Here is a 17273-nt window from a genome sequence, read left to right on the forward strand (position 1 = left end):
ATAAGTGGAAATGCACTTTTTCACTTTTTGCTTAATAGAAATTTGACCTCATCATGTAGACACCTTTAATGTTGAAGTACTCCTAAATGAAATTGCCTGCTGCAAGTTGAGCTTCATGCCAAAGTACATTACCTTAGTATTTATAAGCATTAAAGGTCATTTGTCAATCAACACATTAGTGCCAAGTTTCTCTCAATCCTTCTCAATTGCCTCCTAAATAATATTTGCCCTTTTGTGATATTTTGTATCAGCAAATTTTGATGCTACATAATTCAACTAAAATCAATTATGAAATGAAGAATGAATATCAGATTTAAAGGATAGTCTGCTGGAAATCACAGAATCAACATTTCTCCACAAAGCCAAAGCATTTTTGTTTAAGAAAAAAAAGCACACTTGTCCTAAGAAATAACAATGGAAATAAAAATCCAACTCCATAAATAACAAAACTATTACCATTTTTTCTTGAGATTTGCTTAATGCTGAATTTCTTGTCCACCCTAATTTTACCTAGTCAAATTGATAAAACACTACTAGATGTATAAATAGCCTCTCCCCAGTCAAGCACGTGATATGATAAATCTGTCTACAAGTGAAGCTGACTGGTCAACTTGTAGACAGATTTATCAGGTCATATGGTTGGGCAAAGCACAGTCTATTTATATTTACCACGTGCCTTCAATGGTAAAGAGAAACAAATAATTTAAGTACATCATTTCTCATTTTAATATTCACGTGCTTGCTAAACTACTGTTCTGAAGGCCATCTATCCATCAGTCGTTAGCCATCAAAACCAAGCTGACCAGGGATACCGCAAATTTTATGTGCTCCCACCTTTTCACCTCCTTCAGTTGACCAATCATAGAAAGTGCCCCACTCAGGCTGTCCCATATATTGCAAATTATTCTAGAGTGAATACAGTATTTTTAGGCAATTGTTACAGTAATGTTACTAGAAAAATCTTACATTAAGCATGAATGATTTAACACTACTTGCCATTGCGTAAGATTTAGTATCACAAATTAACTTTTTAATCAATTTTAGCTGAATTAAGTGATTAAAAATAAACAGGAAGACAGAGGACTGAAATCACCTGATCACAGTGACCCATAACACAATTTTGATAAAGTTAACTTGAGTCTGACTAACCCATCATATTTTTGAATACATTTATAAAAAAGACAGTATCTATATGGGTTCCAGAAAACATTTGATATGCCTCCGTATGAATTAGAATTATTTCTTACATCCATCTCACAACATGAGGGAGTAAAAATCTTTATATTGCATTTCCATCGCTACGTACAAGCAATAAGGAACAGAAGTGTGGGAGGATATTGCCCGAACACTAAGACTGTATCTACATCATTGTTTTGTGTACATGTACTGTCAGATATGCAATCAGACCAATGTGTATTGATAAATCTGATGCCTGGTAAAAGATGCCAGACAGAACCAGCTGAAACGGTTTGTGGTTGGGGATGCTGGAGTTCCTGATGATCCTAAGTGAGCGCTTGCAGAATTAAAGCTAATCATATGATATGCTGGAAATTAGCAGGAATGGAGAAAGTACAAATAAAGATCAAAGTATAATTTGTATGCAGGGATTTATAACCATACTTTGTTTTTAAATATGTATTAAGAATGAGGAGGAGAGCTTATTTTAAAAAAATCTAAATTGAAAATGATACTTTATTAACTAGAACAATTAACGATGCAAGTGGGAGCTGGTTGTTAACGTATAGAGTAAGGTTAAATGAGTTAATAAAAGTATATAAAAAATAAACCTAATGGAGCAAATGTGAACTCACATACTTTGGACCCAAATATGTTAAGTCAACATTTAGTAATTATTTCACAAAATTTTGGAATAAAATAAATGGATTGGGATACTTAGCATGCAAGTACAAAAAGCTAGGAGACATTTATTCCTACAGAAAGGCACACAAAAGTAAGGAAGCAATGTTTTACCTTGATGAAATCTTGATCAAATCATAAGGTGCAATTCACATCAAATAAAATTAACAAATAGAAAGTTCTGTTTGTTACATTTTGGTATCGTTGAAAATGGAGAAAAAAAGCAGGTAAATAAATCTGAATTATATTGCAGTATTAGACACAGATGGCCAATCTGATTTCTAACATACCTGTGCATCATTTTATGGTTCCATGCAAGGTGTAACTGAAAATGTGATTAAAAATCCCTTCTTTAAAAATAAACCCATTACTTTGCTGCCACAGGAACTCGAGCAATGTAATGTAATGGAGAATGTCCTGTGTAACCCAAGGCAGCTTTTCCAAATAGAGCAATAAACTGTTAGTACAAAGGCTGCAAGTTGAGTAATCTGTATTCTGCCTGTTATCTGTCTTGAGGGTCAAGCTGCTTAGATGCCAGTCACTGATCAATCATTCAGCTGCTTGTTATGGTGTCAAGCTCCAAGTTTCATGCTATAAATGATGTCATTAGATTAGCCTTGCAGAATGGAATGGCTTACCGACCTTGCCTCCATTATCATAACAAAGATTCAGAATATCGGAATAACTCCTGTTAAGATAATCATTGTTTGCTATGAAACATACTTAGAATTATAGCTGAGGAAAATATGAATAAATTGGGATTGTCATTTTGCATCAAACAGTGGAAACCAAGAGGAGACAACTGAATTGTACAAATTAAATTAGAAGACCATATAAATAACAAGCACACATCTCCTTTAGCTAATGGGTCAAAAACCAGGATGCATGGATTTAAAGTCATTTATAGAATGATTAAAAGGGGAGAAGAGGAATTATTTTCTTTAAAAAAAACAAGACTGTGGTAAGAATCTGGAACTTGCTGCATAAAAGAGTAGTAAAGTATGTAAATATTACCCCAAGATTTATTTTCTTGCAAACATTCACAATAGAACAGAGAAATACAACAGACTCAGTGAAAAACTACAAAGACTGACAATCAATGTGCAAAAGGTGACAAACTACAAATATAAAAAACACAAATAAAATAATAAGAAAATAAATTATACTATAAACATGAGTTATGGAGTCCTTGAAAGTGAGTCCATCAGTTACGGAGCCAGCTCAGTGAAGTTATCCCTGATGGTTCAGGAGCCTGATGTTTGAAAGGTGATTACTGTTCCTGCACCTGGAGCTATGTTCAAGAGCCATAATCTATAGTTATGAGGTGGCATGTAGTTCTTCAACTGGCAGTGGAGCAATGGACCAAACAATCCTGTGAGTTGTAAAATTTCCAGGATTATTTTATGATCCATTAGTCCACCTTGACTTTACTTCCTCTTACAAATAAAATCTCTGAACAATGCCCATCCTTACCAGTGTGAAAATGTTCCATTTTGCCATCTCAGTAATCCTGGATATTTGAATAAAATTACAGAGATGAATGTCATGGATCTTAAACTATGAGAGCATGACTTAAGGTGAACCTCATTTAAGAACCTTTGCAGCCAGAAAACATTTATTCTGGGATGACTTCAAAACGTTGACACTCAGAAGTTAGTTTACCAGGAGTTCCTCAATGTTATGAAAATCACAAACACTGGAAATCAGAAAACTGGAAAATACACAAGATATTGAGGAGGACCGGTTATTCTCTTCAAATCCCTTTTCAAGTTCCTTTTCACCTTAAAACACGAGGGCATTGGAAGGAGTTTTAACTCCCTCACCACTACCAGACACAAACAGTACCTGACCAGATATGCAAATCCTTGCCAGAGGTGAAGGTAGAATCAGATACAATTTTCAAAGTAAATTTAGACAGGTACTTAAATAGACGAGGCATAAAGTCATAGAAGGACTCAGAGCAAAGGCGCAGAAAAGGTAGTGTGTGAAGATGGTTAAAAAGATTGGTATGGGTACAGTGGGATAAAGAGTTGTGCTATACATTTCTATGATACATGTGAAAAGAAAAACCAGTAAATTTCATCAGAACAGGAAAAAGAGATTCACAAACACGAGAAAATCTGCAGATGGTGGAAATCCAAGCAACACACACAAAAATGCTGGAGGAACTTAGCAGGCCAGGCAGCATCTATGGAAAAGAGTACGGTCAACATTTCCGGCCAAGACCCTTCATCAAGACTACTTGAACAATGTGTTTTCTCTCTTCAGTTCTAATGATAGATCTCCAGCACAAAACATGTTCTATTTATCTTTACACTGATTTCTTTCTACTTAATCTACTGTTTCCAGGTTTTTCCATTTGTCTTTGTTTTGCATTAAGTTTATGTGAATCTGAATTTCACAGAAAAGGTAACATTGTTAAATAATATTTTCAACAATGTTTGTATATGTCATGAAGTAATAACTGTAAGCATTCAATTTATTTAACGAATGATTCCATAAAGAACACTGCACCATTTCTTTTATGATACCAATTTTGGTTTTCTACTGCACTACTATAAAGTTCATACTGCACATTTATCACTCATTATGTGAAGAATTATTGATTGTCATTCCTACATATTTAATTTTTTCACCTTTTTAAACATGTTTCCTTTTTGTTCTGGTCAAAGTTAAGCTTCATTTACTGGTTCACATACTCCTTTTCCACACCTTTGTTAAATCTTACTGCCTCAAGGTAATCTGTGAGACAGCACGGCGAGTACAAGCTCTACTGATTAGCCAGATCTCTCTCACTTTGACCCCTAACAAGTTCTGAAAACACACAAGGCTTGCCAGTTCCCTCTTCATAGATCCAATACTTCACCTGGAAGTTAACTATTCCTCATGACTAGGAACACAATGCAATCCTAATATTTGGTCCCACAATCACGCCAGTTGTCATCAAAGAGGTAATATGCATTTCATTTTTACTTACTACCGTTAGATAAAATTGCATAATAAACATTATAAATAATATAGCAGTTGCAGCAAAAAAAAACAACCCAAAGCAGTTCCAGTTTCTCTGAATTGCAGGTGTTCTTGCGAGTCCATTTAAAAGCCCACATGGTCAGATAAGCTATTGATATTATTTACATTGTAAGTGGAGAAAGGTACAACCATCTCCACTACACTATTTTTTTCTGCTTCAAGCATTTTTTAGAGTCCACTCCTATGATCTATATGCAGTTCATAGAAAGGAGTATGCATCGGCAAATCATGTACACGATTTAAAGTGGCCCTGAATGTACATTATAATGTATTCATACGTGCATGGGATGATGTTATAAATAGAATACATAATGGCTGACAGTTTATGTATAACCACAGCTGAGCCTTACCAGAAGTCACAAGTTACCAGGATTCCCTCTCTCTCTCCCCCCCACCACTAACTTATTTGTCATTAACTATTCTCTTTAGTAAAATAATCAAAAAATAATCACAATAAAGTATTCTAATTGATATTTTGATACATTGTTGCTGATGTATAATAATTATTGAAAAGTACAATAAACTCAAAATGCTAAAGTTAAAAAGTGGTTTCATTTAATGGTATGTTCAAGTATTTTCTTAAAAGGAAGAGATATCTGCTACATTTTTAGGAGTTGCTGATGCACTGATTTCTGCTTCCCTATTTCTCCACAGACCTAGCAGAAATGGCATAAGGGTACATCAATGAGTTGAAGCTTGTTACATAATTTGAGCAATAAAAACTGTTTTATGGCATTCAGGTGATTATCTTCCATTTGAATTAGAAAATATATTCTCTACAGTTAGCACTACAATGACGTTATTCAAATTGTAATATTGAGTACAAGAGCCTGGCTTCCAGGGTCCACCATTGTAACCGGCAACACAAAAAAAAATCCCATGCAAATTAAAACCCACAATCTAATGTGCACTTTGATCTGCTGCTCAAACTATACAAATGCAGCTGGAGAGTACTACATGATCAATGTGATACATAACTTTTTGGGGGAATGGGGGTTGGGGGGAAGAAAGATAAGCACTATCTTACATCAATGGATAAATAGCAACAAGCAAAATTCACTATGTCCAGTTAATGATCTGGAGATTGTAGGCTTTTCTCCACCCCATTCACCTGCAGTGAGTTTCTCTATTGACAGCAAAGATCATAATGAACAAAGCTAGTTCTCCATTTAATAAGTAGGCAGCATTTCTTTCTATTCAACTTTAGTTCAAAGGAAAAAATGCAAAAGAAATTGTATAAAGGGCTATTACTTCGCAAAAATATGTGCCACGCTGGGACGGTGAGGTCCAGGGTAGATCATGTAAACCAGAAACAAGGATCTTGCAACAGAGGGAGGACATTTAGCCAACTGTATTCTCTGAAAGAAATATCCAATTCATCTCACTCCCACCTCTTCCTTCACAGCACCGTCATTTTGACCACTTGTCGAAAGCAGAAGCGACATTATGATCATGACTATGGGAAACTATAACTCTTTATTCTTCACAAGCTACCTACACAGCTTCAACATAGCATGACCAATGCATTCACCTACAACACTTTTCCTCTTTGACCAGGTAATGGTATAGATCTTGTACTGTACTTTTCCTATTCATCAAATCATAGCCAAATATTATCCCTCACTCCCACACAATTATTTCTCAATATCCAAGAATCCCTTCTGTTTCTCATCCACACACTTTCCTCAGCAATTTGACTTAAAACCCAAGTTCCATATACAGTGATAACACTGAGCTCCTTTGTAAATATTTGTCAGTACAATTCCACAAGCTCAATTTTGTCATACTACATGACATCCTATATTAGATGCATATAAATTTAACACAAATAAATATGGGAAAACAGAGAACGTTGCCCCTGCCTGAACCTTAAATCCCTGGCCACGTTACTGCCTATAGACAAGCCAAATCATTTGCAACCTTGATGATACGATTGACAACCCAGCTAACTATATGTCCAAAAAACTCTGCTGCAATAAAACGATCCATCCATCTAGAATATATTACCCACCTCACCTGCGCTTCTTGTCTATTTAAACTTTTATTCTTGACGTTGTTTTAAATAAATTTAAATTAATCCGAACGCTCGTGGCTTGCCACCCATCTTCAACTCTACAGAATTTAAAAATTCTGCCACAATTTAAAAATTCTTATTCTTTTTCTAAATTCCATCAATGCATTTTGTCTCCAAGTTTTAAAAATCCTACCGCTGATCTTTCATTCTTCTACAAGGTGTCTTAAAACCAGACTCTGACAAAGCCTCTAGTCACGTGCCTTTCTAGGCAGGGTAAAAATTCATTATTCTTTATTTGATAACAATCTTCATCAGCTCTGTGCACATTACACTGCGTGTACGGTACTTTAAAAGTACCAATTATATTGTTTTTGCTGTTGCAACTCTGAGCATGTAAAACTCTTGATCTTCACTGCTGAAGACAACACCAAAGCCAAGAATATCATTTCACAAACAACTCAGCACATTATCAGAGAGCAGAACTGGGTTAGACAAAAGGAAATGAAAGCTGGAGTCCACGTAAAGTAAATTACAGCTATAAATGTTGACGCTTGTACAAACTGAAACACCAGATTTAAATCAAGTTAAAAAAAAACTTCACTGTCAGACATTTATTTAAACAGGAAATTCAAAGCTGTTACAGATTTAATAGGCTCAACCACCATTTAAACTGCAGATTCACTTTTCTGCTACTTTTGCAAGCAAGCTGTGTTATTGCTTTCTAGCATACGCATAGACACTACTTATTGGCTCGGTAATTTATTCCCTGGTTTCAAGTGACATCATAAATCAGAAAACCAAAGCTCCTCAAGAGTAACACAGAGGTCATCTGAACTCTAACATTAAAATTAGTAGCCTTGTTGCTTCTTACTACCAGCCATAATACATACCACACTCATAATAAAATTAAAGCAACCTAAGTGACTGTCAAAAGTACCACAATTATTGTGAGAAGCCCACTTCCTCTAATGATCTTTCATTTTTAACTCTCAAATTATAAATTCTGCTGGATAGTAATGGAAAAAGAAACTTTCAATAATTTTAACATGGAAGTATTTTACAATATCTTGCCTGATCACTTAGTGTGTAATTGCAACTTACAATTTTAACTTATGCCAATCTGATGCAAAGTATGAAACAAAGGGGATAAATTTCAATCGTACAGATTGAAAACAGTATAAATATAAGAAAAGCCTTCATTTTAACATTTTCAAACCTGACCATTTTTGAAGTAGCAAAGACTTTCAATGATTGAAAAATAAAGATACTCAAGTTAGCTTTGATTTGAAGTTCTACAAATACGATCGATATCAGTGAGCAGGGCACCATTTAATACATACAGTCTTTGTCTTAACTTAATTAAAAAGCTTTGCAAGCACAAAATATCACATAAATCCATTCAGATTACTTCAAAAAGTATTAAAAATGTAACAAATTCAAAGAGAACATTTTTTAATGTCCACAGCAATATTACATTTTAATTACAATACAAGTCAATGATTTATTTAGGTAGAACACAATCTAAATATAGAGCAAGGTGCCATTCTGGAGAACATTGTAGCAATTTCAGCATAATTAAAGCAAAACACAATTGAAATAACAGATTATAAACTATTATTATTGTTGCCGTCATAATGTTGTCTTAATTATAAATACACATTGGTTAGAAAGGTAACTAAAATGAAGCATGAGCAATACAGTACATAATATATTTTGCATTATCCTTTTGATTTGCATCATAACAGTATGAGCAACAGCATAGTAAAAACTCTTAAGAATCTGTGAATGATTGCCATCACTGTTCCAATATCAGTTCATCATGGGAAAAGATAAGGAAGTCGGCAGCAATAGCTTGAGAAAGGGCATAACTCATAGCAGCTAAATTATAAAAGTTACAAATATTCATTACTTATTCCATTACTATGTGCTATGGTTTCATCAAAAATATGGTTTATATTAGTCCAATTATTCAGAAGATGTTGCATTAATCCATTCATAACACCAGATTACCAGAAGTAGAGAAAAAAAACTAAAAATAATGAAAAGAAGTTAACTCTAACACTACAGCAATATTTCACTTGAAGATAAACAATTGCGGGTTGTGCTATTTAATTGGAAGAAAGGAGACTGAATTAGGAAGACAAATTCCAAAAATAATTTCTCTTAATCAATGTTGCCCATTTCCTATTCTCAGTCGTCATCTCATTCTCCATTCTTTGGGCAGAGGAACTATTCTACGCTATGAAACATTTCAATTTGATTACTCCGCACCCTCAAGCTACAGGATACAAATTATGGAATTATTCACAATTTATCTTTTCAAATTATATTGAATCTGCATTACTCCATTTTCAAAATCAGTATTTCTTTCCCCTGGTTTAGTGTCCATAAACAAGTGCAGTATTGCTGATGCTTTATACAAAGTTTCAGTACAACTGATACATTACATTTTTAAACACTGACTCTCAAAAACAGAAAGTATTTAATTAGCCCTATTTTGTTACTGTGCATGCTCAGCGATACCATTTACAAACACACAAATTTCTTTGCTCTTCTGCATCTCCTTGCCTGTCACCATTAAGAAACTACTCCTATTTGCCTTTCAAGATGCAAAATGGATATTATCATACTTCCTTAAATTGACCTCGATATTCTCCAATTTGGCCAGATCTTTGGAAAACAGCACACAACATTCTGATCAGAGGTCAAATCTGTTAACTTTGAATTGTTATTTCTAACTTCCAACCAACTATAAAACCACATTAAAAAATGATTACTTAAAAGGTAAATTCTGCTTTTCAATCTCAAACCTAATGTCAATTCCACATGGCCATATTACCAAATCCCTCTTGCAGAATTTTAATAAACAATTTCTAAAGGTCCATTTTAGCAAAACTCATATACACCACATAAAATTACACCAGACTAGTTAAACACAAATTTCCTTTCACAAATATATTTCAATTACCTGATACTTTGCCAGCTGTTCAGTTACACGGTACTGCAGGTAAATTGTAAATCTCTATAACACATTGCCTCTCCCCCTACTACCAGCATTTAATAATTGAGTTGTTTGCAATTTTTCAATCTGAATTCCACATAATCCCTAAGTATTGGACATTTTAAAGAAATTCCAGTTAGTACATCTGTAGTTTATTTGTATCATGAAATGCATCTAGTCCTAGAGATTTCACTTTTATTTAGCATATTTTCCTGTTATGATTTTTACAAATCCCTTAAACAGCCTGTTTTCTATCCCCTCTCTTAAGTGTGAAAATACATAGCACTCATTCAACAAATCTGGCATTTCCTTTCTCACTAGAAGCCATCCTCAATAATTCCATATTTCCTTTACAATGTTGTTCTCAGGATACACAATGTAAGAGCTAAGATATTTAAAAGCTATAGCTATTGGATCTCATATCCTTTACAAGTAGTATAATTCAAAAACATGCTTTAAGTATCATTCTCCTATAACACTTTAACCTATTGGACATATCTGTATTTCCTTTGCACTTTTGTAAGGTTTTTTTTTGCTTAATGTTCTCTTACCTTGGGGTTAAGTATTGCTTTTGAGAGATTACTGGTTTAGTTTCATACATAATACTCATTACTCCATCAGCCCAATATACCACGGCTTCTTCTCATAATCAATATCAAATTGAATATATTTTTACAATATACATAGATGTATTTGGACTGTTAAGTGATTCCAGTTTGTTACACTTAATGGCCCGTTTACTCACCATTTCTAAAACACGAGAAAACTTCACAGACACTGAAGAAACAAGACCATTTGGTCCAATCAATCCAAACCAGTCCTCATGTTCTAATCGAGCCTTTTATTCCCATATTATTATTATTCAAATATTAGTATTCGAGCTACAATGAACCAGATGCTTCTTTACCCACTTAAATACGTATCGACCTTCCCATTAATACCAAAGTATCGGCCTCAACTACTCTATGCGGCAGCAAATTCCACCTTCTCACCATTCTCTGGGTACAGAAATTTCTGAGGTCCCTGTATGATATCCTAACGCTCGTGTGTGTATACAGAAGGTTACTAAGTTTGCTCTTCCCCTAAATATTCTCGGCCATCGATCAAGTTAGCTGAATTATGATTCTGCCACAGCTGTTGTGATATCATCAATCGAATCACCAAATACAATTTTGTATTTCCCTCCGCAGCTCGACTAGTTTATTTAATGAACTCTACAGCCACGTAAATCACGTTTTGATCCACATTAAACTAGCTGGAGTCAATCAGTGACAGTAGTGACTCTGCCACTGGGACTTGCGACATTCCACTTGGCGAAAGACATCGGTTAGGGTTTCGCTACAGGTCGCTTCTCAACAAAGTGCAACTTCATGCAACTGCCTCAATCTGATTCAACGTTATGCCTCGCGAAAGAACCGGGGGCAAGGTGTCCGCCAATGGAGGCACCTGTGGGACTGCGGCAAGGGCTTCCCTGGATGCGAGTGGGAGCGGAGGTCCCGCTGCTCGGCGCTAGGACCCGGGGGCGCTTCCCGCTCCGAACTCAGACGGGGCTCCTGGCTCCGGCGCTGCCGTAATCGGCGAGCAGCCGCCCGGACACCAGTGTGAGCACCGGCCGAGGGGCAGACCACATGCTCCCCGCATCCCTCAGCTCGGCGCCAGCTGTCACGGCTCCAACACGGCCAGCAGACTCCAGTCATTTAACTATACAATACACACACCAAAGTTAGCCGGTCCTGGCAGGCGGTGCTCATGGCGTTGTCTCACCGCACAGCCCCTGGGTGCTTTATTTCGGCCATTCCTTCGGGAGCGGCTCCCTTTTCCCCCCTTCATGCAACTCACCCAAACTGCCGGCGAAACCGTCCATCTCGCAGATCGGAGGGAGCCCTCGCTTCTGTGCCTGCCCAGCCCGCTGGCTCTACGGATGGATCTTTCAGTTTAAATTCCTTCCTCCTCCCGTCCTGTTCGTGGGACACGGCGCTCGGCTTCACACTCGGGGGAACCCGCACCGCCTCAGCTTCATTTGCTTGCCAGAGAGAGGTTCGTCAATCAGCCGCACGGTTTTCCCCTCCCTCCCCTTCGAAACTCCAGCTTAAAGAAAACGCGCTCGTACTCAGCCTCGCCTTGGCAGCCACCGTTCAGCCTAATGGCATCACTGCGCAGTCGCAACACAATAGCCGATTTGTCCCAGATGCCTCTCGGGAATTGTAGTTTATCATCCTCTTCCCGCTCCATTCTTTTCTTAGCATAAACCCTCAAAACTTACTTTTTCCCTGAAAATAAAGTTCTTAATGTCTTGTTCAGTTCAAATGTGAAAATGTCTTAAACATAAATCTATAGTTTTCTTTAGATGTATGGTTATATGTCTTAAAAGTAGGAATAACCACACAAGAGCCAGCTTGTTGGAAACTCAAAAGTTCAAATAAATTTTCTACCAAATTACGCTTATGTCACCATATACTACCCACTTCAATAAGGTTGTTATAGCCAGAGGTGGCAATGGGACAAGCTCCCATATATGGGCTGAAACTTTGACTGTACTTTTTTCCATAGATGCTGCCTGGCCTGCTGAGTTCCTCCAGTATTTTGTGTGTGTTTCATTGAAATATATGATATTCTAAGAGGGTTTGACTGAAAGAGTAGATTGCTGAAAAGCTGTTTCCTTTGAATGTGCAACTTGGTACTGGGTATCATTGTCTCAAGGACTAGGTTGAAGAGAAATTTCTTCCCTAAGAGATTGAGAACCCTTAGAATTCTTTATTAGAATTCTTTATACTGTAAGAAAGTAAATGCTCAAGTTGATGCTGAAGTTCATTTCTAGTTGGATGAGATACCAATAGAGAGAGCAAAAGCATATTTAATATTTAATAAGGAGGACAGATTGGCATTGACTCGGATACAAGGTGATATGGTGCAAAAACTGGCCATTTGGCACAGCATCCCATGGCAACTATGGGGTATCTATCTACAGTACAATTTGAACAGAGGAGATTGAGAAGAAATTAAATAAGGTGTATAATACTGCAAGCTTTGACAAAGCATATAGAAATGGATGATCGTTTTAACAGGGACATCAATACTGAAGAGCACAGAATTAAAGATTAGTGGGTAATAGATTAAAACTTTTTCACCTGAAGTAATAGTTGGGTCTGCCACATATGTAGGCAGAAACTTTCATAATATTGAATAAAATCCTTAAACTGGCACATGAGATTGGCAACCTTCAAGACCACAAACCAAAAATAAAGTGAGATTAGTCCGGATAGATCTTCAGTCAGTGTGGCCGTGGTACATATTAAGCTGTTATTTATTAATTCATAGAGTGGACTTGAGCTTCATAAAGCCTGCTTCTATTTTGTGCTCCACACCAAGAACAGCTTGCAAGTTATTATTTTACACACACGCAGCTGATCGCTAATGTTTTTCTGCGTTTCATTCAAATATAAAATCAATCGCATCATCTAACACATGGGAATTAGCAATGGACGCATTTGCCTGATAAGCATGGTAAATTGATATTTTGTCGATATTATTATTTTTAAAGGCTATCATATTGCTGATTGTATTATTCTGCAGGGTCTTCTCCATTATTGCAAGTTGCAATTTTACCAAATCATGAAATACTTTTTCCTTGGACTCCAAGTCATTGTGTTATATTATTAACTCAGGGTTGGCCATAAATCTTCACATTTATTTTGTATCTGGCGATAATAAAGTCAGCTAAGCAGGCTAATAATTAATTATTAATATTGAAAGGTTTAGTGTTTGACTGATGCTGAACAGCCTTGATAAGCAGGAGTATAATAGGTTTTTATAGCCTTGATCTTATTGATTGGTGGAGCAGGCGCAAGAAGCCAAATTGTTTTTTAATAATTTTACTAATTTTTAATAATATCACTGGCAAGGCCAGCAATTATTGTCCATCATTTCCCTTTTGAAAAGGTGGTGGTGAACCATGGAACCGATTAAGCCCTCTGTTGAAAGAACCCCCATAATACTGCTGGGGAGAGCACTCCAGGAAATGCACCCAGTGAAAATGAAGGACAGGGAAAGGTATTTCTAACTCAGAGTACTATGCAAATTCAGTGGAATTATGCATGTATCTGCTGCCCTTGCTATATCAGCGATAGAGGTTGCATATCTGGAAAGTGCTCTTGGAGTAGCTTTGGTCAGTAAAAGCAGTGCAAACACAAAAATCTCAGTGCAGTGGTGGGAGAAGGAATGAATATGTATGTTGTTAGTGGGATGCTATTGCCAAGGGGCTGCTTTTTTGCTGCATGGTGCTGAATGGCTTGAACATTGGTTCTGCTCTCGTCCAGGCAAGTAGAGAATATTTCACAGAGATGAGATTCCAACATCTGCAGTCCCTTGTGTCTTATTGCTCCGGATTTCAGCATCTGTAGTCACTTGGGTCTTGTTACTTCAGACAGTGTCCCATTACATGCTTGGCTTATTTTTTTAAGGTTTTGAAAAGGCCTTGGGATATCAGGAGCTGAGTCTGTTACCATTAGATACCCAACCTCTAACCCATCTGTTATGCATAATTTATAATCGTATAATAACCTGCTGATACTTCTCAGTACATTGTTAATAATATTTCTCACTAAAACATTGATAATTAATAAACAAATTACAATTATAGGAAAGAAATGTTTGGTATGTTTTTGGCATTAATGAGACCAAGCACTGTAATACTAGAAAACCATCACTTAACATCATCATTCCTACAGTCCTAATCGAAAAGCTACAGAACCTGGACCTCTGCAACTGGATCCTTGACTTCCTAACTGGAAGACCACAATCTGTGCAGATCGGAAATAACATCTCCACCTCGCTGACAATCAACTCTGACACAGCTCAGGGATGTTTGCTTAGCCCACTGCTCCACTCGCTCTACAGCTGTGACTGTGTGGCTAGGTGCAGCTCAAATGCCATCTATAAACTTGCTGATGATGCAACTACTGTTGGTAGAAAGGGCATATAGGATCAAGATATACCAACTAGAGTGTTGAGTGCGTGGAATAGGCTGCCAACGATGGTGGTGGAGGCAGATACGATAGGGTCTTTTAAGAGACTCCTGGATAGGTACAAGGAGCTTAGAAAAATAGAGAGCTATGGGTAACCCTAGGTAATTGCTAAAGTAAATACATGTTCGGCAAAGCATTGTGGACTGAAGGGCCTGTATTGTGCTGTAGGTTTCTATTTTTCTAACTAGTGGAATGGTGTCACTGCAACAACCAAGCACTCAACGTCAACAAGACCAAAGAACTGATTGTGGATTTCAGGATGGGTAAAATGAGGGAACACACACCAATCCTCATAGAGCGGTCAGAAATGGAGAAGTTAGCAATTTCAAGTTCCTGGGTGTTAATATATCTCAGGACCTTAACCAGTCCCAACATATCAATGCAGCTATAAAGAAGGCAAGGCAGCAGCTATATTTCATTAGGAGTTTGAGGAGATTTGGTTTGTCACCTAAAACACTTGAAAATATCTACAGATGCACTGTGGAGAGTATTCTGACAGGCTGCATCACTATCTGGTATCGGGCGGGATGTGGAGGGGGTGGGGTGCTACTACACAGGATCGAAGTAAGCTGCAGAGACTTGAAAATTCAATCAGCTCCATTATGAGTTCTAGCCTCTGTAATATTCAAGACATTTTCAAGGAGCTGTGCCACAAAAGGTGAAGTCCATCATTAAGGACCCCCAGCACCCAGGACATGCCCTCTTCTCATTGTTACCATCAGGAAGGAGGTACAGAAGCCTGAAGGCACACACTCAGGAACAGCTTCCTCCACTCTGCCATCCAATTCCCATATGGACATTGAACCCATGAACACTACCTCATTCACTTTATTATTTATGTTTTTGCACCACTTATTTCATTTCAGTATTTGATATATTTGTGTTGGCACGTGGCCAAGTGGCTAAGGCATTGGTCTAGTGATCTGAAGGTTGCTAGTTCAAGCCTCAGTGTGTTGTGTCCTTGAGCAAGGCACTTAACCACACATTGCTCTGCGACGACACTGGTGCCAAGCTGTATCGGCCCTTGTCCTTCCCTTGGACAACAGCAGTGGCTTGGATAGACTTGCAGCTTGGGCAACTGCCGGTCTCCCATACAACTCTGCCCAGGCCTGCACCCTGGAAACTTTCCAAGGCGCAAATCCATGGTCTCTCAAGACTAACAGATGCCTATTTGATGTACTATATATAATTACTGTATTCAGTTATCTATATATTATGTATTGCATTGTACTGATGCCACAAAGTTAACAAATTTCACAACAACATAGTGCAAATGAGCTTTTACTTATGTTTTACATTATGCTTCCCAAAAATATTATAAATGTTATTAACTTTATTAACTTTCATGATCATATGTACATGTATATGAGTGTGACACATATGTCACACTCAGCACTCATTTAATGTTTCCTTTGGATATACGGTATATTCTTTTTCATCTTTCGCCCAAAATAAAATTACCACAACATTCCCTAAATGAAATTCCATTGATATTGATAAATAGGGATAGAAGGGAGTTCTCTTGGCTGCTCTATTATCGTGCATCTGCTTGACTCTCTTTCTCTGTGTGGGTTCCCAGGTCAGAATGAGAATCATGTTTAATATCACTGGCAAAGGTTGTGAAAATGGCAACACACACAAAATGCTGGAGGAACTCAGAACTGCTGTAGGGTGTCAGCCCAAAATATTGACTGTATTGTTTTCCATAGATGCTGCCTGGCCTGCTGAGTTCCTCCAGCATTTTATGTGTGTTGCTTGGATTTCAAGTGTCTGCAGATTTTCTCTTGCTTGTGTTTAAGGTTGTGAAAATTGTTGCTTTTCGGCAACAACACATTGCAGCACATAATAATAAAACTATAAGCAGAATATACAAAAATTAAATTAAATAAATGGTGCAAAATGAGAAGGAAAAATTACTGAGGGATCGCCTGTTCAGAAATCTGATGGTGGTCGAAAGAATTTCTTCCTGAAATGTTGAGTGTTTGTCTTCAAGCTCCTTTACCTCCTCCTTGATGGTAACAGTGAGAAGAGGGCATGTTCTAGGTGATGGGAGTCAGCTTTTGTGAGGCATTGCATTTTAAAGGTGTTGGGGAGGCTAGTGCGTATAATGCAGCAGGCTGAGTTTACAACTTTCTGCAGCTTTCCCAGTCCTGTGCAGTGCCCCCTCCATTCCAGATGGGGATGCACCCAGTTAGAATGCACTCTGCGGTACATCTGTCGAAATTTGCGAGTGTATTTGGTGACACTCTGAGTAAAATACAGTCACTGGTGTACCTTCTTTGTAATTGCATCAATATGTTGGTTCCAGGATAGATCCTCAGAGATGCTGACACCCAGGAATTTAAAT

The 17273-nt window shown here is 37.3% G+C and overlaps 1 protein-coding gene across 4 annotated transcripts in view; it reads right to left on the reverse strand.

The window, feature by feature from the left end:
* Positions 1-12009, reverse strand: part of LOC140730394 (echinoderm microtubule-associated protein-like 4) — a 236006-nt gene extending 223997 nt beyond the window's left edge. For 3 of the 4 annotated variants that reach the window (XM_073050716.1, XM_073050715.1, XM_073050713.1), the window contains exon 1: positions 11742-12009. In XM_073050716.1, the coding sequence (XP_072906817.1) occupies positions 11742-11766 (25 nt within the window). In that variant the 5' untranslated portion in view covers positions 11767-12009. Of the gene's footprint in view, positions 1-10647; positions 10766-11741 lie in introns of those variants that run through there. The other variant, XM_073050717.1, reaches the window with a different exon arrangement.
* Between the last annotated feature and the right edge of the window lie 5264 nt (positions 12010-17273).

Source organism: Hemitrygon akajei, chromosome 7 (genome assembly GCF_048418815.1).
Source record: "Hemitrygon akajei chromosome 7, sHemAka1.3, whole genome shotgun sequence".
Lineage (NCBI taxonomy): Eukaryota > Metazoa > Chordata > Chondrichthyes > Myliobatiformes > Dasyatidae > Hemitrygon > Hemitrygon akajei.